The 24,933-nt window shown below is 36.4% G+C and overlaps 1 protein-coding gene across 1 annotated transcript in view; it reads right to left on the minus strand.

Moving 5' to 3' along the window:
• The window catches only part of LOC133543944 (adenomatous polyposis coli protein 2-like), a 50,541-nt gene that overhangs the window by 21,066 nt on the left and 4,542 nt on the right, over nt 1-24,933 (minus strand). The window contains exons 3-8 of the mRNA XM_061888880.1: nt 11,848-11,997; nt 11,660-11,750; nt 11,265-11,589; nt 11,087-11,195; nt 8,497-8,610; nt 8,354-8,428 (exon numbers count right to left, since the gene is read on the minus strand). Of these exons, the coding sequence (XP_061744864.1) occupies nt 8,354-8,428; nt 8,497-8,610; nt 11,087-11,195; nt 11,265-11,589; nt 11,660-11,750; nt 11,848-11,997 (864 nt within the window). The remainder of the gene's footprint in view (nt 1-8,353; nt 8,429-8,496; nt 8,611-11,086; nt 11,196-11,264; nt 11,590-11,659; nt 11,751-11,847; nt 11,998-24,933) is intronic.

A 24,933-nucleotide genomic window follows, 5' to 3' on the forward strand; every position in this document is an offset into this window, starting at 1 on the left:
TATAACTTTTATACACCTTCTTATGTACCATCTACTGTACACCATACATACCTTTTATACACCTTCTTATGTACCATCTACTGTACACCTTATATACCTGTTACACACCTTCCTAAGTACCATCTACTGTACACCTTATATACCTTTTATACACCTTCTTATGTACCATCTACTGTACACCTTACATACCTTTCGTACACCTTCTTATGTACCATCTACTGTACACCTTATATACCTTTTACACACCTTCCTAAGTACCATCTACTGTGCACCTTATATAACTTTTATACACCTTCTTATGTACCATCTACTGTACACCTTATATACCTGTTACACACCTTCCTAAGTACCATCTACTGTACACGTTACATACCTTTTATACACGTTATGTACCATCTACTGTACACCTTACATACCTTTTGTACACCTTCTTATGTACCATCTACTGCACACCTTACATACCTTTTATACACCTTCTTATGTACCATCTACTGTACACCTTATATACCTTTTATACACCTTCTTATGTACCTTGTACTGTACACCTTATATACTTTTAATACACCTTCTTATGTACCATCATACACCTTCTTATGTACCATCCATTGTACACCTTATATATCTTTTCTACACCTTCTTATGTACCTTCTACTGTACACCTTACATGCCTTTTATACGCCTTATGTACCATCTACTGTACACCTTACATACCTTTTATACACCTTCTTATGTACCATCTACTGTACACCTTATATACCTTTTATACACCTTCTTATGTACCTTCTACTGTACACCTTATATACTTTTAATACACCTTATGTACCATCTAATGTACACCTTATATACCTTTTATACACCTTCTTATGTACCTTCTACTGTACACCTTATATACTTTTAAAACACCTTCTTATGTACCATCTACTGTACACCTTATATACCTTTTATACACCTTCTTATGTACCATCTACTGTACACCTTATATACCTTTTATACACCTTCTTATGTACCATCTACTGTACACCTTATATACTTTTAATACACCTTCTTATGTACCATCTACTGTACACCTTATATACCTTTTATACATCTTCTTATGTACCTTCTACTGTACACCTTATATACTTTTAATACACCTTCTTATGTACCATCTACTGTACACCTTATATACCTTTTATACACCTTATGTACCGTCTACTGTACACCTTATATACCTTTTACACACCTTCCTAAGTACCATTTACTGTACACCTTATATACCTTTTACACACCTTCCTAAGTACCATCTACTGTGCACCTTATATAACTTTTATACACCTTCTTATGTACCATCTACTGTACACCTTATATACCTGTTACACACCTTCCTAAGTACCATCTACTGTACACGTTACATACCTTTTATACACCTTATGTACCATCTACTGTACACCTTACATACCTTTTGTACACCTTCTTATGTGCAATCTACTGCACACCTTACATACCTTTTATACACCTTCTTATGTACCATCTACTGTACACGTTACATACCTTTTATACACCTTATGTACCATCTACTGTACACCTTACATACCTTTTATACACCTTCTTATGTACAATCTACTGTACACCTTACATACCTTTCATACACCTTCTTATGTACCATCTACTGTACACCTTATATACCTGTTACACACCCTCCTAAGTACCATCTACTGTACACCTTATATACCTTTTATACACCTTCTTATGTACCATCTACTGTACACCTTACATACCTTTTATACACCTTCTTATGTACAATCTACTGTACACCTTACATACCTTTTATACACCTTCTTATGCACCATCTACTGTACACCTTATATACCTTTTATACACCTTCTTATGTACCATCTACTGTACACCTTATATACATTTTATACACCTTATGTACCTTCTACTGTACACCTTATATACCTTTTACACACCTTCCTAAGTACCATCTACTGTACACCTTATATACATTACACACCTTCTTAAGTACCATATACTGTACACCTTATATACCTTTTATACACCTTCTTATGTACCATCTACTGTACATCTTATATACCTTTTATACACCTTCTTATGTACCATCTACTGTACACCTTATATACCATTTATTCACCTTCTTATGTACCATCTACTGTACACCTTATATACATTTTATACACCTTCTTATGTACCTTCTACTGTACACCTTACATGCCTTTTATACGCCTTATGTACCATCTACTGTACACCTTATGTACCTTTTACACACCTTCCAAAGTACCATCTAATGTACACCTTGTATACCTTTCATACACCTTTTTATGTACCATCTACTGTACACTTTGTATACCTTTTACACACCTTCCTAAGTACCATCTACATGTACACCTTATATACCTTTTATACACCTTATGTACCTTCTACTGTACACCTTATATACTTTTAATACACCTTCTTATGTACCATCTACTGTACACCTTATATACCTTTTCTACACCTTCTTATGTACCTTCTACTGTACACCTTACATGCCTTTTATACGCCTTATGTACCATCTACTGTACACCTCACATACCTTTTATACACCTTCTTATGTACCATCTAGTGTACACCTTATATACCTTTTATACACCTTCTTATGTACCTTCTACTGTACACCTTATATACTTTTAATACACCTTATGTACCATCTACTGTACACCTTATATACCTTTTATACACCTTCTTATGTACCTTCTACTGTACACCTTATATACTTTTAAAACACCTTCTTATGTACCATCTACTGTACACCTTACATACCTTTTATACACCTTATGTACCATCTACTGTACACCTTATATACCTTTTATACACCTTCTTATGTACCTTCTACTGTACACCTTATCTACTTTTAATACACCTTCTTATGTACCATCTACTGTACACCTTATATACTTTTAATACACCTTATGTACCATCTACTGTACACCTTATATACCTTTTATACACCTTCTTATGTACCTTCTACTGTACACCTTATATACTTTTAATACACCTTCTTATGTACCATCTACTGTACACCTTATATACCTTTTATACACCTTATGTACCATCTACTGTACACCTTATATACCTTTTACACACTGTCCTAAGTACCATCTACTGTACACCTTGTATACCTATTATACACCTTCTTATGTACCTTCTACTGTACACCTTATATACTTTTAATACACCTTCTTATGTACCATCTACTGTACACCTTATATACCTTTTATACACCTTCTTATGTACCTTCTACTGTACACCTTATATACTTTTAATACACCTTCTTATATACCATCTACTGTACACCTTATATATACCTTTTATACACCTTCTTATGTACCATCTACTGTACACCTTATATACCTTTTACACACCTTCTTATGTACCATCTACTGTACACCTTATATACCTTTTATACACCTTCTTATGTACCATCTACTGTACACCTTATATACCTTTTACACATCTTCCTAAGTACGATCTACTGTACACCTTACATACCTTTTATACACCTTATGTACCATCTACTGTACACCTTATATACACCTTCTTATGTACCTTCTACTGTACACCTTATATACTTTTAATACACCTTCTTATGTACCATCTACTGTACACCTTGAATACTTTTAATACACCTTCTTATGTACCATCTACTGTACACCTTACATACCTTTATACACCTTCTTATGTACCTTCTACTGTACACCTTATATACTTTTAATACACCTTCTTATGTACCATCTACTGTACACCTTATATACTTTTAATACACCTTCTTATGTACCATCTACTGTACACCTTATATACCTTTATACACCTTCTTATGTACCTTCTACTGTACACCTTACATGCCTTTTATACGCCTTATGTACCATCTACTGTACACCTTATGTACCTTTTACACACCTTCCAAAGTACCATCTACTGTACACCTTGTAAACCTTTTATACACCTTTTTATGTACCATCTACTGTACACTTTGTATACCTTTTACACACCTTCCTAAGTACCATCTACTGTACACCTTATATACCTTTTATACACCTTATGTACCATCTACTGTACACCTTATATACCTTTTATACACCTTCTTATGTACCTTCTACTGTACACCTTATATACTTTTAATACACCTTCTTATGTACCATCTACTGTACACCTTATATACCTTTTCTACACCTTCTTATGTACCTTCTACTGTACACCTTATATACCTTTTATACACCTTCTTATGTACCTTCTACTGTACACCTTATATACTTTTAATACACCTTCTTATGTACCATCTACTGTACACCTTATATACACCTTCTTATGTACCTTCTACTGTACACCTTATATACTTTTAAAACACCTTCTTATGTACCATCTACTGTACACCTTATATACCTTTTATACACCTTCTTATGTACCTTCTACTGTACCCCTTATATACTTTTAAAACACCTTCTTATGTACCATCTACTATACACGTTATATACCTTTTATACACCTTCTTATGTACCATCTACTCTACACCTTACATACCTTTTATACACCTTATGTACCATCTACTGTACACCTTATATACCTTTTACACACCTTCCTAAGTACCATCTACTGTACACCTTGTATAGCTTTTATACACCTTCTTATATACCATCTACTGTACACCTTATATACCTTTTATACACCTTCTTATGTCCCATCTACTGTACACCTTATATACCTTTTACACACCTTCTTATGTACCCTCTACTGTACACCTTATATACCTTTTACACACCTTCTACGTACCATCGACTGTACACCTTGTATACCTTTTATACACCTTCTTATGTACCATCTACTGTACACCTTATATACCTTTTACACACCTTCTATGTACCATCGACTGTACACCTTTTCATGTTATCTGACCCCAGAACGTTCCTCCAGAACGTTATCTTTGTCCATGTTATGTCAAATGAAACAGAAATTGAGCTGGTTGGCCACAATACCCAGCAATATGTTTGGCGGTGAAAAGGTAAGGCTTTTAATCCCAGGAACACCATTCCTACCGTCAAGCATGGTGGTGGTAGTATTATGCTGTGGGCCTGTTTTGCTGCCAATGGAACCGGTGCTTTAAATGGGACAATCAAAAAAGAGGATTACCTCCAAATTCGTCAGGACAAGCTAAAATCATCAGATCGGAGGTTGGGTCTTGGGCGCAGTTGGGTGTTCCAACAGGACAACGACCCCAAACACACATCAAAAGTGGTAAAGGAATGGCTAAATCAGGCTAGAATAAAGGTTTTAGAACTGCCTTCCCAAAGTCCTGACTTGTGGACAATGCTGAAGAAACAAGTCCGTGTCAGAAAAGCAACACATTTAGCTGAACTGCACCATTTTTGTCAAGAGGAGTGGTCAAAAATGGAAGCAGAAGCTTGTGGATGGCTACCAAAAGTGCCTTATTGCGGTGAAACTTGCCAAGGGACATTTAAGCAAATATTAACATTGCTGTATGTATACTTTTTCAGTAGAGCCATAAGAAATCCATAAAAAGAACCAAACTTCAAGAATGTTTTTTGTGAGCAACAAGTATGTGCTCCAATCACTACATCACAAAAAAATTAGAGTTGTAGAAATGATTGGGAACTCAAGACAGCCATGACATTATGTTCTTTACAAGTGTATTTAAACTTTTGAGCATGATTGTACCTTTTATACACCTTCTTATGTACCATCTTATCCACCTTTTTCTACACCTGTGAACACGCCTTCTACACCTCTTTCTACACGTTCTTATACAACGTTTATACATCTCTTACGCGCAGACCTTCTAGACCACGGGTGTCAAACTGGTTTTCATTGAGGGCCACAACGCAGTAATGGCTGCTATTCAAAGGCCGTTTGTAACAGTAAATAATTAATGAATTTGCCTATGAATTTAAAATATTTAACTTTTTTTTGAACAAACAGTAAAAAAAAAATCTGTGGATTTTACCTCTGCTTTTTATAGAAAAAAATGGCAGCTTAGTTTTTTTTTTACTGTAAAATACATGGTATGGACACATAATTTTTCCAGGCCTTATAAAATGGCGTGGAGGGCCAGATCTGGACCGCGGGCCTTGAGTTTGACACCTGTGTTCTAGACCTTTTTTATACATACCCTTATATACATTCTACACCTTCTGCCCTGATGTTTGATTGACTGCTGTTGACGCGTGTGCTGTGTTTCTGAGATTGCTGCTGCACAATAAACCTGCTCAGTGACCTTGTGGTTAGAGTCTCCGCCCTAAGATCGGTAGGTTGTGAGTTCAAACCCCCGCCGAGTCATAACAGAGGCTATAAAAATGGGACCCGTTACCTCCCTGCTTGGCACTCATCATCGAGGGTTGGAATCTGGGGTTAAATCACCATAAATGATTCCCGGGCGCGGCACCACTGCTGCACACTGCTCCCCTCACCTCCCAGGGCGTGTGTGTGTGTGTGTGTGTGTGTGTGTGTTCGGGCAATTCAGGCTTAATGGGGACATCACTCTGTTTACACACATTTAGGGGACTTCTGACGGTATGGGGACCAAAAAACAAGATGTGAATTGAAGTGAACTATATTTATATAGCGCTTTTTCTCTAGTGACTCAAAGCGCTTTACATAGTGAAACCCAATATCTAAGTTACATTTAAACCAGTGTGGGTGGCACTGGGAGCAGGTGGGTAAAGTGTCTTGCCCAAGGACACAACGGCAGTAACTAGGATGGCGGAAGCGGGAATCGAACCTGCAACCCTCAAGTTGCTGGCACGGCCACTCTACCAACCGAGCTATACAGCCCCCTCACTCTTTAATTCATCACCAACTTTTATTCTGTGCTTCTTTCCTCCTTGTAGTTGTTTCTTTGCTTTTGGCCCAGATGAGCCGTGTAAGAGAGCCGTGTACATGTACAGTGGAGTTTGTTTTTCTTCTTCTTCTAAAGGGGAACCATTTTAAATGATAGTCAGATCCATTCTGCACCATATTAACTCTTTTACCCCAGTGTCCCCAGTAAGAATGATCAGCACATTACTTCATCAATCCAGAGATTTAAAGACGTGTATGAGCTAACTGGGCAGTGGCCATTTTACCTCATTTTTTTTATGCCTTCACAACCTGTAGAAATGGTGGTACCCACAAGTGATGATCAAAAACTTGGTCCCCCTTCCAAATGATAACCAGTATGTAAGTGTGTGTACATGTTTGGGCAATTCAGACATAATGGGGACATCACTCTGTTTACACACATTTAGGGGACATCTGACTGTATGGGGACCAAAAAAAAAAGGTCCCCTAAAGGGGAACCATTTTAAATGATAGTCAGATCCATTCTGCACCATATTAACTCTTTTCCCCCAGAGTCTCCAGTAGGAATGATCAGCACATTACTACATCAATCCAGAGATTTAAAGACGTGTATGAGCTAACTGGGCAGTGGCCATTTTACCTCATTTTTTTTATGCCTTCACAACCTGTAGAAATGGTGGTACCCACAAGTGATGATCAAAAACTTGGTCCCCATTCCAAATGATAACCAGTATGTAAGTGTCTGTACATGTTTGGGCAATTCAGACATAATGGGGACATCACTCTGTTTACACACATTTAGGGGACATCTGACTGTATGGGGACCAAAAAAAAAAGGTCCCCTAAAGGGGAACCATTTTAAATGATAGTCAGATCCATTCTGCACCATATTAACTATTTTCCCCCAGAGTCTCCAGTAGGAATGATCAGCACATTACTTCATCAATCCAGAGATTTAAAGACGTGTATGAGCTAACTGGGCAGTGGCCATTTTACCTCATTTTTTTATGCCTTCACAACCTGTAGAAATGGTGGTACCCACAAGTGATGATCAAAAACTTGGTCCCCCTTCCAAATGATAACCAGTATGTAAGTGTGTGTGTGTGTGTGTGTGTGCGTTCGGGCAATTCAGACTTAATGGGGACATCGCTCTGTTTACACACATTTAGGGGACCTCTGACGGTATGGGGACCAAAAAAAAAGGTCCTTGAACCTTTTCAAATGATATTCAGATCCATTCTGCACCATATTAACTCTTTTTCCCCAGGGTCCCCAGTAAGTATGATCAGCACATTACTTCATCAATCCAAAGATTTAAAGACGTGTGTGAGCTAACAGAGCAGTGGCCATTTTACCTTGGTTTTTTTTAAGCCTTTACAACCTGTAGAAAGGGTGGTCCCCACAAGTACTGATCAAAAACTTGGTCCCCATTCCACATGAGAACCTGTGTGTGTGTGTCTGTGTGTGTGTGTGTGTGTGTGTGTGTGTGTGTGTGTGTGTGTGTGTGTGTGTGTGTGAGACAGACCTGCAGCTGGCTCTCCTGACTCCCTCGGGTCTCCTGCAGTTCTTTCTCCAGCTGCTCCAGACGAGCAACACGCATCTGCAACACACACACACACCCGTCCAGATGTTGTTGTGTTGCGCCGACTCGGCATGTTGTTACGTCACCTGAGTGCGTTGGATCATCTCCTCGCTGGTCCCGAAGCGTTCCTCCATGACCGAGCGCACCTGCTGGACCTCGAACTCCAGCTGCTGGCGGATCAGATCCATCTGCAGGGAGAACTGCACCACGGGTCAAAAGTCAGTGGCATGCACATACTACATATGTCGTACGTGTGTGTGTGTGTGTTCTTGTATTTTTACCATTCTTGAGACATGAAGAAGGAAAAGTATCTTCCATATGAGGAGTTGTGAATAAGTGAGGACATAAATCATGGTCCCAATAACATTGCATCTAATAGAGAATGTCTCATTTGTGGTGACATCTATCAAAATGAGGGTGGTCCCAAAAAGGAAGAATTTTTTAAATTGACTGTGTCGCTTTTAAAACTGCTCCCCCTCTGGTCAACATATGAAATAACAAGTGTGTGTAAGAAATTGAAATGCGCCTCATTTAGCTAAAATTAATTCTAAACAAATAAATAAATATGTATATAGAGACATACTGTAGTAACTTGAAGTAAATAATGAAGATTTAAAAAATATGAGTAAAAAAAAGTATTACACAAAAGGCTTACCTTTTTTATATTTGCATAGTATGTATACATTATTAATGTTGTTCAGGATGAGGGTGGTCCCAAAAAGGAGGGATTTTTCAAATTGACTGTGTGTCGCTTTTAAAAGTGCTCCCCCTCTGGTCAACATATGAAATAACAAGAGTGTGTAAGAAATTGAAATGCGCCTCATTTAGCTAAAATTAATTCTAAACAAATAAATAAATATGTATATAGAGACATACTGTAGTAACTTGAAGTAAATAATGAAGATTTTAAAAATTTGAGTAAAAAAAAGTATTACATAAAAGGCTTACCTTTTTTATATTTGCATAGTATGTATATATTATTAATGTTGTTCAGGATGAGGGTGGTCCCAAAAAGGAGGGATTTTTCAAATTGACTGTGTCGCTTTTAAAAGTGCTCCCCCTCTGGTCAACATATGAAATAACAAGAGTGTGTAAGAAATTGAAATGCGCCTCATTTAGCTAAAATTAATTCTAAACAAATAAATAAATATGTATATAGAGACATACTGTAGAAACTTGAAGTAAATAATGAAGATTTAAAAAATATGAGTAAAAAAAAGTATTACACAAAAGGCTTACCTTTTTTATATTTGCATAGTATGTATATATTATTAATGTTGTTCAGGATGAGGGTGGTGCCAAAAAGGAGGGATTTTTCAAATTGACTGTGTGTCGCTTTTAAAAGTGCTCCCCCTCTGGTCAACATATGAAATAACAAGAGTGTGTAAGAAATTGAAATGCGCCTCATTTAGCTAAAATTAATTCTAAACAAATAAATAAATATGTATATAGAGACATACTGTAGTAACTTGAAGTAAATAATGAAGATTTTAAAAATTTGAGTAAAAAAAAGTATTACATAAAAGGCTTACCTTTTTTATATTTGCATAGTATGTATATATTATTAATGTTGTTCAGGATGAGGGTGGTCCCAAAAAGGAGGGATTTTTCAAATTGACTGTGTCGCTTTTAAAAGTGCTCCCCCTCTGGTCAACATATGAAATAACAAGTGTGTGTAAGAAATTGAAATGCGCCTCATTTAGCTAAAATTAATTCTAAACAAATAAATAAATATGTATATAGAGACATACTGTAGTAACTTGAAGTAAATAATGAAGATTTAAAAAATATGAGTAAAAAAAAGTATTACACAAAAGGCTTACCTTTTTTATATTTGCATAGTATGTATATATTATTAATGTAGTTCAGGATGAGGGTGGTGCCAAAAAGGAGGGATTTTTCAAATTGACTGTGTGTCGCTTTTAAAAGTGCTCCCCCTCTGGTCAACATATGAAATAACAAGAGTGTGTAAGAAATTGAAATGCGCCTCATTTAGCTAAAATTAATTCTAAAAAAATAAATAAATATGTAAATAGAGACATACTGTAGTAACTTGAAGTAAATAATGAAGATTTTAAAAATTTGAGTAAAAAAAAGTATTACATAAAAGGCTTACCTTTTTTATATTTGCATAGTATGTATATATTATTAATGTTGTTCAGGATGAGGGTGGTGCCAAAAAGGAGGGATTTTTCAAATTGACTGTGTGTCGCTTTTAAAAGTGCTCCCCCTCTGGTCAACATATGAAATAACAAGTGTGTGTAGAAAGTTGAAGTTAAAGTTAAAGTACCAATGGTTGTCACACACACACTCAGTGTGGTGAAATTTGTCATCTGCATTAAAGTGCTCCCCCTCTGGTTAACATATGAAATAACAAGTGTGTGTAAGAAATTGAGATGCGCCCTCTTTGGCCAAAATTAATAAAAATAAAAATAAACTTATATAGAGACATACTGTAATAACTTGAAGTAAATTATAAAAAAGAAATTAAATAATGAACTAAAAGCTTTTTTATATTTGTATAGTATGTATATATATATACATATATATTATTATTGTTGAAAATACAAATCTTTATATATCTAGAAAGGGTGGTTCTAAAGAGGTAGGCATTTTTCGGAGGTCTCAAGAAGGTAAGAAATACAAGAGTGTGTGTGTGTGTGTGTGTGTGTGTACCGTGTCGATGCGAGGCAAGTGGGTCAGTTTCTGGGACAGCGCCTCCAGCTGGCTGAAGTACCAGCAGCGCTCCCGCTCCTCGTGGTCGATTTCCCCCAACAGCTGGTTCCTGCCGCGGAACGTTAGCGCTCAGCTTGAGAAAAGACACAGGTGCTGCCCTCTAGTGGCGGGCACTCACCTCTCCTTGTACAGCTCCTCCACGTGGTGGTCGCTGAGCCGCCCATCTGCCCCGCTGATGACCGCCGTCTTGGGCGGCGCTCCGTCCAGGAAGTGGTGAGGCAACAGGACGCCGGCGACGTCCCCGCCGCGACACGAGGCTTTGGCGCGGCCCGCCACCGCCGAGGCGGAGGAGGGGCAGGACGGCGGGGGAAGAGCCAAGCGGTCTTCTCGCTCGGCCCCGGGCGGCCCCGCCCCGCCCAGACTGTCAGCCAGCAGCCGGAAGTTATGAGCCTGATGAGCTTGATGCTTCAGCTCGTAGTAGTTGGTCAGGTCCATGTGCAGCTCTGCGTCACATGACTCACCGTCATCATCATCGACATCGACATCATCATCGTCATCGAAAACGTGTCTAACCTTTGAGTTGGTGCAGCACGTCACTGCGGCCCGACGACGCCAGAGTCCCCGCCTCCTGCTCCAGTTTACACTGCAGCTGCCTGAGCACTTCCTGTGTGGATGCCATGACAACGGGACAAATTCAGCTAGGGCTCGTTGTACACGTTCACTTCTCACCGAGTGGACGGCGACAAAGGGTCAGAGGTCACCTTCATGCCGAAAGTCTCTGTCTCCAGCTTGGAGAGATGGTTGGAGTTGTCCTCCAGCTCCCTCCGCAGGTGGGAGTTCTCCTTGCGCAGCGCCGCCACCTGGTGGGCCAGCTGGTCGTACGACGCCATCGTCGCGCTCCGTGGCGCCCCCTGCAGAGTGCACGGGGACGGGTCAGTGGTCTCGCTATGTCGGGCTTTGTCATTTAATGTGGAGTTACGTGGAACTTTCACTGAGCTCCCTCTTTTTTTTTTACAACCGGTGGTTCTCAAACTCTAGTAAGTGTACCACTCGTAGTACGTGAATAACCACTTGATTAAAGTACAGTGTTGTATGTCCCTATATTCAAACACTGTGATACTGTTCAAACTGTGTGTGATGTGACAAACAGTGGCCACAAATATTGAATATGCTAGTTAAAAAAAACCTCCGCATTGTTTTGGATGAATACTTAAGTCTACTATGCTACTGTAGTTTTATGTTGGCTATTATGCTGGTACTTGGAGAGCCAGGTTTTTTCCAAGGTAGTACTCTGTGGAAAAAGTTTGACAACCACGGACAGACTGTTTTTTCTTTTATTTATTTAATGTAATATATTTATTAATTTTGATGTATTTTTATTTTATGTACCATTTGTTTTTTGTATTTTTACTTTATATAACATATTTTAATGTATTTTCATTTTATAAGAGCGAATGCAGCTGAAATAGGCTCCAGCACCCCCCGCAACCCCAAAAGGGACAAGCAGTAGAAAACGGATGGATGGATAAAAAATGTTTATGTATTTGTATCTTATATAACATATTTTTAATGTATTTTTATTTTATGCAAAAAAAAAATATTTTTTTTATTTTATGTAACATATTCTTAGTGTATTTTTTATTTTATATAACATTTATCTACTTATTTTTATTTTATGTAAAATATTTTGTTTGTATTTTGTATGTAACATCTTTATTTTTTTTTATTTTATGTACCATATTTTAATGTATTTTTGTTTTATGTAAGTTTTTTTCTTTATTTTTAATTTATGTAACTTATTTTAATGTATTTTTATGTACCATTTTTAATTTATTTTTATGTTTTGTACAATATTTTTTATGTATTTTCATTTCATGTAACTTTTATTTATTTTTATTTTATGTAACATATATTTAATGTATTTCTATTTTATGTAACTTTTTTTTTTATTATTTTATGTAACATATTTTTAATGTATAATTTATGTAACTTTTTTTATTCGTTTTAATTTTATGGAACATATTTTTATGGATTTTTACTTTATGTAAAAAAACTATGTATTTTTTTTATGGAACATTTTTTAATTTATTTTTATTTTATGTGAAATATTTTTAATGTATTTTTTCATGTAACATTTTTTATTTTTTATTTTACGTAACATATTTGTTATGTATAATTTTATGTAACATTTTTTGAATTATTTTAATTTATGGTACATATTTTTATGTATTTTTATCTTATATAAAAAAAATTAATATATTTCTGTTTTATGTAACATTTATTTATGTATTTTTATGCAACATTTGTTTTATTTTTTATTTAAGTAACATATTTTAATGTATTTTTATTTTATGTAATATTTATTTACTTATTTTTATTTTATGTAACATTGTTTTTATGTATTTTGTATGTAACATTTTTCAATCATTTTTTTATTTTATGTAACATATTTTTAATGTATTTTATTTGAGGTAACTTTATTTATGTTACAAACTTTAAATGTATTTTTTATTTCTTTTCATTTTATGTAACATATTTTTTATGTATTTTTATTTTATGTAACCTTTGTATTTATTTTTATTTTACGTAACATATTTTTAATGTATTTTTATTTTATGTAACTTTTTTTAATTTTTATTTTATTTAACATATTTTTAACGTAGAAATTTATGTAACATTGTTTTATTTGTATTAATTTTATGGAACATATTTTTTATGTATTTTTATTTTATGTAAAAAAAAAACTATGTATTTTTATTTCATGTAAAAAAACTAATCATTTATTTTATTTGTATTTTTTAATGTAACAGGTTTTATTTTTTTATTTATGTAAAATATTTGTTATGTATTTTTATTTTATGTAAAAAATATATTTTTTATTTATTTTATTTATCTGTTTATTTTTAACATATCTATTTTTTAATTTATTTGTATATTTTTTTATTTTTAACACATCTTTTTTTTTTTTTTTTTTTCTTTGTTTGGATGTTATTTTATTTTATTTTTTGAGGCGTGTTTGGGAGGGTAGTAAAAGGGACGTTCTACTACAAAAAAAATGTATTTTAAAATTATGAGCCTTTATCTCAGCAACAGTGTGTTGTACTGCATTGTTTATATGTACTAAAAAAATGGTTCCATTATTTGGTGTTCAGAACACGGCTGTAAGCGGAGCCTTGGAGGATTATGGGTAAAAAAAATGGACTCAGAAGTGATTTTGTTATGAAAGAGGAGCAGCTGGAAAGATCAATAAACACGTGGGGGATGGAGGAGCACGTTGCCATGGTGACTCAGGACATCAATGCAGAAGAGGTCTTTGATGTCACACACGCGCACACGCAACATGACCCAGGAGTGGGATGGGAGGAAACAGGAAGTGAAAAATGATGTCGACGAAAAGAGATGGTCACCATGGCAACCAGCCATGAATTCAACAACCCCTCATCATCCTCATGGCTTTCGTCAAGAACAAAGAGCATCCATGACTCCGCCCCCTTTTTGTCCCCCTCCTCTCCTCTTCCTTGACTTGTCTGGTTACCGTGGCAACCGCATCCCCCCCGACCAGGGTGCAGCATGTGTGAGGTTTGTCTGCTCACGTCAGACGCCGACCTTTGACCTTGCCAACATTGCTAAGATAGGTCGCTAACGTGCTGGCGTCGACTAACGAGAAAAGAGATCTTCTACAAAAGAAGTTCATGGCGGCGACAACATCTGGCCACGCCCTCCTCCATGCAAACCACACTTAGCCACGCCCTCTGTCCCTTCCATTAGTACACTGCAATGCGAATATGATAATAATAATAACAATAATTAGCGAAACAATAAATAACTCAATTAAATACAGATAGGTTCTTCATCATCATCATCATCATCATCATCATCATCATCATGAGGTAGTTTTCATGGATGGATGGATGGGTAGGAAGGTAGATAAATAAGTAAATAGACAGGTAAACAAAACACATAAAACCCAGCATTTGACCAGCAATAGTGCCAAGCAGAATCCAGAGCTTGAAAACCCTTGTCTCTCGTTAACGTTTCCATGGCGACACAAGGCTTTCCCATCAGGAATAGGGAACTATAATCCATTAACTACAAACCCCGTTTCCATATGAGTTGGGAAATTGTGTTAAATGTAAATATAAACGGAATACAATGATTTGCAAATCCTTTTCAACCCATATTCAGTTGAATATGCTACAAAGACAACATATTTGATGTTCAAACTGATAAACATTTTTTTGTTGTTGCAAATAATCATTAACTTTAGAATTTGATGCCAGCAACACGTGACAAAGAAGTTGGGAAAGGTGGCAATAAATACTGAAAACGTTGAGGAATGCTCATCAAACACTTATTTGGAACATCCCACAGGTGTGCAGGCTAATTGGGAACAGGTGGGTGCCATGATTGGGTATAAAAACAGCTTCCCAAAAAATGCTCAGTCTTTCACAAGAAAGGATGGGGCGAGGTACACCCCTTTGTCCACAACTGCGTGAGCAAATAGTCAAACAGTTTAAGAACAACGTTTCTCAAAGTGCAATCGCAAGAAATTTAGGGATTTCAAAATCTACACTCCATAATATCATCAAAAGGTTCAGAGAATCTGGAGAAATCACTCCACGTAAGTGGCATGGCCGGGAACCAACATTGAATGACCGTGACCTTCGATCCCTCAGACGGCACTGTATCAAAAACGACATCATTCTCTAAAGGATATTACCACATGGACTCAGGAACACTTCAGAAAAACACTATCACTAAATACAGTTCGTCGCTACATCTGTAAGTGCCAGTTAAGGCTCTATTATGCAAAGCAAAATCCATTTATCAACAACATCCAGAAAGGCCGCCGACTTCGCTGGGCCCGAGCTCATCTAAGATGGACTGATGCAAAGTGGAAAAGTGTTCTGACGAGTCCACATTTCAAATTGTTTTTGGAAATATTCGACATCGTGTCATCCGGACCAAAGGGGAAGCGAACCATCCAGACTGTTATCGACGCAAAGTTCAAAAGCCAGCATGTGTGATGGTATGGGGGTGCATTAGTGGCCAAGGCATGGGTAACTTACACATCTGTGAAGGCACCATTAATGCTGAAAGGTACATACAGGTTTTGGAACAACATATGCTGCCATCTAAGCGCCGTGTTTTCCATGGGCGCCCCTGCTTATTTCAGCAAGACAATGCCAAGCCATATTCAGCACATGTTAAAACAGCGTGGCTTTGTAAAAAAAAGAGTGTGGGTACTTTCCTGGCCCGCCTGCAGTCCAGACCTGTCTCCCATGGAAAATGTGTGGTGCATTATGAAGCGTAAAATACGACAGCGGAGACCCCGGACTGTTGAACGACTGAAGCTCTACATAAAACAAGAATGGGAAAGAATTCCACTTTCAAAGCATCAACAATTAGTTTCCTCAGTTCCCAAACGTTTATTGAGTGTTGTTAAAAGAAAAGGTAAAAAGATGTAACAGTGGTGAACATGCCCTTTCCCAACTACTTTGGCACGTGTTGCAGCCATAAAACCAGCCATAAGTTAATTATTTTTTGCAAAAAAAAAAGAAAAGTTTATGAGTTTGAACATCAAATATGTTGTCTTTGTAGCATATTCAACTGAATATGGGTTGAAAAGGATTCGCAAATTATTGTATTCTGTTTATATTTACATCTAACACCATTTCCCAACTCAAATGGAAAAGGGGTTTGTATATATGATTATATGTGACATCCCAGCAGGCACAAGACATTGAAACAACGTTAAGAACTTGTTGAATTAGGTCCTGACGTTGAGCAACACAAACACAACGTTGAAACAACATGCTTTTTGTCGACGTTAAATCAATGTCAGGTTCTGACGTTGATTTAACCATTGAAATTTGGTAATTTCCCAACCAATATTCTACAACACAAATACAACCTTGAAACAACATGCTTTTTGACGACGTTGATTCAATGTCAGGTTGATACGTTAATTTCCTTATTGAAATGTGGTCATTTCCCAACTAATATTTTACAACGCAAACACAACGTTGAAACAACAGGCTCTTTACCAACGTTCAATCAATGTTAAGTTCTGACTTGGATTTGACCATTGAATTTTGGGCATTTCCCAACCAACATTCTACAACACAAACCTAACGTTGAAACAACATCCTTTTTTTAACAGTGTTTAAAAATGTCAGGCTGTGACGTTGATTTGACCATTGAAATTTGGTCGTTTTCCAACCAATATTTTACAACACAAACCTAACGTTGAAACAACATGCTTTTTGACGACGTTTAATCAATGTCGGCTTTTGACTTGGATTTGACCAATGAATTTTGGGTGATTTCCCAGCCAACATTCTACAACGCAAACACAACGTTGAAACAACATGCTTCTGACAACATTCAATCAAAGTTGGGTTCTGACGTTGATTTGACCTTTGAATTCTGGTCATTTCCCAACCAATATTCTACAACACAAACAACGTTGAAACAACATGCTTTTTTTTTAACGACATTTAAACAATGTCAGGTTCTGACGTTGACTTGACCATTGAATTTTGGTCATTTTCCAACCAATATTTTACAACGCCAATACAACAATGAAACAACATGCTTTTTAACGTCGTTTAAACAATGTCAGTTTCTGACGCTGAATAGAGCGTTGAAATGTGGTCATTTCCCAACCAATATTCTACGACACAAACACAACGTAGAAACAACATGCTTTTTAACAATGTTTAAACAATGTCAGGTTCTAACGTTGACTTCACCTTTGAATTTTGGTCATTTCCCAACCAATATTCTACAACACAAACACAACGTAGAAACAACATGCTTTTTAACAATGTTTAAACAATGTCAGGTTCTGACGTTGATTACACCATTGAAATGCGGTCATTTCCCAACCAATATTCTACAACGCAAATACAACGTTGAAACAACATGCTTTTTGACGACGTTGATTCAATGTCAGGTTGATAGGTTATTTTCCCCATTGAAATTTGGTCGTTTCTCAACCAATATTCTACAATACAACACAAACACAACGTTGAAACAACATCCTTTTTGACGACGTTTAATCAATGTCAGTTTCTGACGTTTGATAGACAGTTGAAATGTGGTCATTTCCCAACCAATATCCTACAATGCAAACACAACGATGAAACAACATCCTTTTTAACAATGTTTAAACAATGTCAGGTTCTGACGTTGACTTGACCATTGAAATTTGGTCGTATTCCAACCAATATTCTACAACACAAACACAACGTTGAAACAACATGCTTTTTAACAGTGTTTAAACAATGTCAGTTTCATACGCTGAATAGACCGTTGAAATGTGGTCATTTCCCAACCAATATTCTACAACGCAAACACAACGTTGAAACAACATCCTTTTTAACAATGTTTAAACAATGTCAGGTTTTGACGTTGACTGGACCATTGAAATGTGGCCATTTCCCAAACAATATTCTACAACACAAATACAACGTTGAAACAACAAGCTTTTTGACGACGCTTAATCAATGTCAGGTTGATAGGTTAATTTACCCATTGAAATTTGATCATTTCCCAACCAATATTCTACAACGTTGAAACAACATCCTTTTTAACAATGTCAGGTTCTGACGTTGACTTGACCATTGAAATTTGGTCGTTTTCCAACCAACATTCTACAACACAAACCTAACGTTGAAACAACATCCTTTTTTTAACAGTGTTTAAAAATGTCAGGCTGTGACGTTGATTTGACCATTGAAATTTGGTCGTTTTCCAACCAATATTTTACAACACAAACCTAACGTTGAAACAACATGCTTTTTGACGACGTTTAATCAATGTCGGCTTTTGACTTGGATTTGACCATTGAATTTTGGGTGATTTCCCAACCAACATTCTACAACGCAAACACAACGTTGAAACAACATGCTTCTGACAACATTCAATCAAAGTTGGGTTCTGACGTTGATTTGACCTTTGAATTCTGGTCATTTCCCAACCAATATTCTACAACACAAACAACGTTGAAACAACATGCTTTTTAACGACGTTTAAACAATGTCAGGATCTGACGTTGACTTGACCATTGAATTTTGGTCATTTTCCAACCAATATTTTACAACGCCAATACAACAATGAAACAACATGCTTTTTAACGACGTTTAAACAATGTCAGTTTCTGACGCTGAATAGAGCGTTGAAATGTGGTCATTTCCCAACCAATATTCTACGACACAAACACAACGTAGAAACAACATGCTTTTTAACAATGTTTAAACAATGTCAGGTTCTAACGTTGACTTCACCATTGAATTTTGGTCATTTCCCAACCAATATTCTACAACACAAACACAACGTAGAAACAACATGCTTTTTAACAATGTTTAAACAATGTCAGGTTCTGACGTTGATTACACCATTGAAATGCGGTCATTTCCCAACCAATATTCTACAACACAAATACAACGTTGAAACAACATGCTTTTTGACGACGTTGATTCAATGTCAGGTTGATAGGTTATTTTCCCCATTGAAATTTGGTCGTTTCTCAACCAATATTCTACAACGCAAACACAACGTTGAAACAACATCCTTTTTGACGACGTTTAATCAATGTCAGTTTCTGACGTTTGATAGACAGTTGAAATGTGGTCATTTCCCAACCAATATCCTACAATGCAAACACAACGATGAAACAACATCCTTTTTAACAATGTTTAAACAATGTCAGGTTCTGACGTTGACTTGACCATTGAAATTTGGTCGTATTCCAACCAATATTCTACAACACAAACACAACGTTGAAACAACATGCTTTTTAACAGTGTTTAAACAATGTCAGTTTCATACGCTGAATAGACCGTTGAAATGTGGTCATTTCCCAACCAATATTCTACAACGCAAACACAACGTTGAAACAACATCCTTTTTAACAATGTTTAAACAATGTCAGGTTTTGACGTTGACTGGACCATTGAAATGTGGCCATTTCCCAAACAATATTCTACAACACAAATACAACGTTGAAACAACAAGCTTTTTGACGACGCTTAATCAATGTCAGGTTGATAGGTTAATTTACCCATTGAAATTTGATCATTTCCCAACCAATATTCTACAACGTTGAAACAACATCCTTTTTAACAATGTCAGGTTCTGACGTTGACTTGACCATTGAAATTTGGTCGTTTTCCAACCAACATTCTACAACACAAACCTAACGTTGAAACAACATCCTTTTTTTAACAGTGTTTAAAAATGTCAGGCTGTGACGTTGATTTGACCATTGAAATTTGGTCGTTTTCCAACCAATATTTTACAACACAAACCTAACGTTGAAACAACATGCTTTTTGACGACGTTTAATCAATGTCGGCTTTTGACTTGGATTTGACCATTGAATTTTGGGTGATTTCCCAACCAACATTCTACAACGCAAACACAACGTTGAAACAACATGCTTCTGACAACATTCAATCAAAGTTGGGTTCTGACGTTGATTTGACCTTTGAATTCTGGTCATTTCCCAACCAATATTCTACAACACAAACAACGTTGAAACAACATGCTTTTTAACGACGTTTAAACAATGTCAGGATCTGACGTTGACTTGACCATTGAATTTTGGTCATTTTCCAACCAATATTTTACAACGCCAATACAACAATGAAACAACATGCTTTTTAACGACGTTTAAACAATGTCAGTTTCTGACGCTGAATAGAGCGTTGAAATGTGGTCATTTCCCAACCAATATTCTACGACACAAACACAACGTAGAAACAACATGCTTTTTAACAATGTTTAAACAATGTCAGGTTCTAACGTTGACTTCACCATTGAATTTTGGTCATTTCCCAACCAATATTCTACAACGCAAACACAACGTTGAAACAACATCCTTTTTAACAATGTTTAAACAATGTTTAAACAATGTCAGGTTTTGACGTTGACTGGACCATTGAAATGTGGCCATTTCCCAAACAATATTCTACAACACAAATACAACGTTGAAACAACAAGCTTTTTGACGACGCTTAATCAATGTCAGGTTGATAGGTTAATTTACCCATTGAAATTTGATCATTTCCCAACCAATATTCTACAACGTTGAAACAACATCCTTTTTAACAATGTCAGGTTCTGACGTTGACTTGACCATTGAAATTTGGTCGTTTTCCAACCAACATTCTACAACACAAACCTAACGTTGAAACAACATCCTTTTTTTAACAGTGTTTAAAAATGTCAGGCTGTGACGTTGATTTGACCATTGAAATTTGGTCGTTTTCCAACCAATATTTTACAACACAAACCTAACGTTGAAACAACATGCTTTTTGACGACGTTTAATCAATGTCGGCTTTTGACTTGGATTTGACCATTGAATTTTGGGTGATTTCCCAACCAACATTCTACAACGCAAACACAACGTTGAAACAACATGCTTCTGACAACATTCAATCAAAGTTGGGTTCTGACGTTGATTTGACCTTTGAATTCTGGTCATTTCCCAACCAATATTCTACAACACAAACAACGTTGAAACAACATGCTTTTTAACGACGTTTAAACAATGTCAGGATCTGACGTTGACTTGACCATTGAATTTTGGTCATTTTCCAACCAATATTTTACAACGCCAATACAACAATGAAACAACATGCTTTTTAACGACGTTTAAACAATGTCAGTTTCTGACGCTGAATAGAGCGTTGAAATGTGGTCATTTCCCAACCAATATTCTACGACACAAACACAACGTAGAAACAACATGCTTTTTAACAATGTTTAAACAATGTCAGGTTCTAACGTTGACTTCACCATTGAATTTTGGTCATTTCCCAACCAATATTCTACAACACAAACACAACGTTGAAACAACATGCTTTTTAACAGTGTTTAAACAATGTCAGTTTCATACGCTGAATAGACCGTTGAAATGTGGTCATTTCCCAACCAATATTCTACAACGCAAACACAACGTTGAAACAACATCCTTTTTAACAATGTTTAAACAATGTTTAAACAATGTCAGGTTTTGACGTTGACTGGACCATTGAAATGTGGCCATTTCCCAAACAATATTCTACAACACAAATACAACGTTGAAACAACAAGCTTTTTGACGACGCTTAATCAATGTCAGGTTGATAGGTTAATTTACCCATTGAAATTTGATCATTTCCCAACCAATATTCTACAACGTTGAAACAACATCCTTTTTAACAATGTCAGGTTCTGACGTTGACTTGACCATTGAAATTTGGTCGTTTTCCAACCAACATTCTACAACACAAACCTAACGTTGAAACAACATCCTTTTTTTAACAGTGTTTAAAAATGTCAGGCTGTGACGTTGATTTGACCATTGAAATTTGGTCGTTTTCCAACCAATATTTTACAACACAAACCTAACGTTGAAACAACATGCTTTTTGACGACGTTTAATCAATGTCGGCTTTTGACTTGGATTTGACCATTGAATTTTGGGTGATTTCCCAACCAACATTCTACAACGCAAACACAACGTTGAAACAACATGCTTCTGACAACATTCAATCAAAGTTGGGTTCTGACGTTGATTTGACCTTTGAATTCTGGTCATTTCCCAACCAATATTCTACAACACAAACAACGTTGAAACAACATGCTTTTTAACGACGTTTAAACAATGTCAGGATCTGACGTTGACTTGACCATTGAATTTTGGTCATTTTCCAACCAACATTCTACAACACAAACCTAACGTTGAAACAACATCCTTTTTTTAACAGTGTTTAAAAATGTCAGGCTGTGACGTTGATTTGACCATTGAAATTTGGTCGTTTTCCAACCAATATTTTACAACACAAACCTAACGTTGAAACAACATGCTTTTTGACGACGTTTAATCAATGTCGGCTTTTGACTTGGATTTGACCATTGAATTTTGGGTGATTTCCCAACCAACATTCTACAACGCAAACACAACGTTGAAACAACATGCTTCTGACAACATTCAATCAAAGTTGGGTTCTGACGTTGATTTGACCTTTGAATTCTGGTCATTTCCCAACCAATATTCTACAACACAAACAACGTTGAAACAACATGCTTTTTAACGACGTTTAAACAATGTCAGGATCTGACGTTGACTTGACCATTGAATTTTGGTCATTTTCCAACCAATATTTTACAACGCCAATACAACAATGAAACAACATGCTTTTTAACGACGTTTAAACAATGTCAGTTTCTGACGCTGAATAGAGCGTTGAAATGTGGTCATTTCCCAACCAATATTCTACGACACAAACACAACGTAGAAACAACATGCTTTTTAACAATGTTTAAACAATGTCAGGTTCTAACGTTGACTTCACCATTGAATTTTGGTCATTTCCCAACCAATATTCTACAACACAAACACAACGTAGAAACAACATGCTTTTTAACAATGTTTAAACAATGTCAGGTTCTGACGTTGATTACACCATTGAAATGCGGTCATTTCCCAACCAATATTCTACAACGCAAACACAATGTTGAAACAACATCCTTTTTAACAATGTTTAAACAATGTCAGGTTCTGGCATTGACCTGACCATTGAAATGTGGTCATTTCCCAACCAATATTCTACAACACAAATACAACGTTGAAACAACATGCTTTTTGACGACGCTTAATCAATGTCAGGTTGATAGGTTAATTTACCCATCGAAATTTGATCATTTCCCAACCAATATTCTACAACGCAAACACAACGTTGAAACAACATCCTTTTTAACAATGTCAGGTTCTGACGTTCACTTGACCATTGAAATTTGGTCGTTTTCCAACCAACATTCTACAACACAAACCTAACGTTGAAACAACATGTTTTTGATGACATTTAAAGGCCTACTGAAAGCCACTACTACCCACCACGCAGTCTGATAGTTTATATATCAATGATGAAATATTAACATTGCAACACATCCCAATACGGCCGGGTTAGTTTACTAAATTGCAATTTTTAATTTCCCGGGACTTTTTTCTTGAAAACATTGCGTAATAATGGCATGTACGCGTGACGTCACGGGCTGTTGTGAATATGAGCGCTGCACACACACACAGCTAAAAGTCGTCTGCTTTAACGGCATAATTACACAGTATTTTGGACAACTGTGTTGCTGAATCATTTGCAATTTGTTCAAATAATATTGGAGAAGTCAAAGTAGAAAGACGGAGTTGGGAAGCTTTAGCCTTTAGCCACACAAACACACGGTGATTCCTTGTTTAAAAGTCACGGAGGTGAAAATTTAGTATGGATCACAGCGGACATGGATCCCGACTAGATGTCAGCCAGCAGGTTTGGGTGAGAAAATTGTGGTTAAAAAGTCGCCTCTTACCGGATATCAGCTGAGCTTGTGCCGTCCATAAAGCTGCCGTCGACTTCCCCGAGACACTGCGTGTCAACACCCGGCCGTGGACGTACACTTCCGACTATCAGGTACTATTAAACTCACTTAAACACTAGCAACACAATAGAAAGATAAGGGATTTCCCAAAATTATCCAAGTAAATGTCTATAAAAACAAATGAATCCGCCTCAATGCAACGCGATTGCAATCTCGTTTTTTTTCTTTTTTAACTTTTTGTTTTTTTTTCTAGTTTGTCGCTATCAATATCCTCAAACACAAATTTTTCATCCTCGCTCAAATTAATGAGGAAATTGTCGTTTTCTCCGTCTGAATAGCGGTTTTTGTTGGAGGCTCCCATTAAAATCAATGTGAATATGTGAGGAGCCAACAACATATGACATGGGTGTCAAACTCTGGCCCGTGTAATTTAATTTGGCCCTTGAGGCAATTTCAAATTAACATTAAAGCTGGCACGC

This window comes from Nerophis ophidion, linkage group LG26, assembly GCF_033978795.1.
Source record: "Nerophis ophidion isolate RoL-2023_Sa linkage group LG26, RoL_Noph_v1.0, whole genome shotgun sequence".
NCBI lineage: Eukaryota > Metazoa > Chordata > Actinopteri > Syngnathiformes > Syngnathidae > Nerophis > Nerophis ophidion.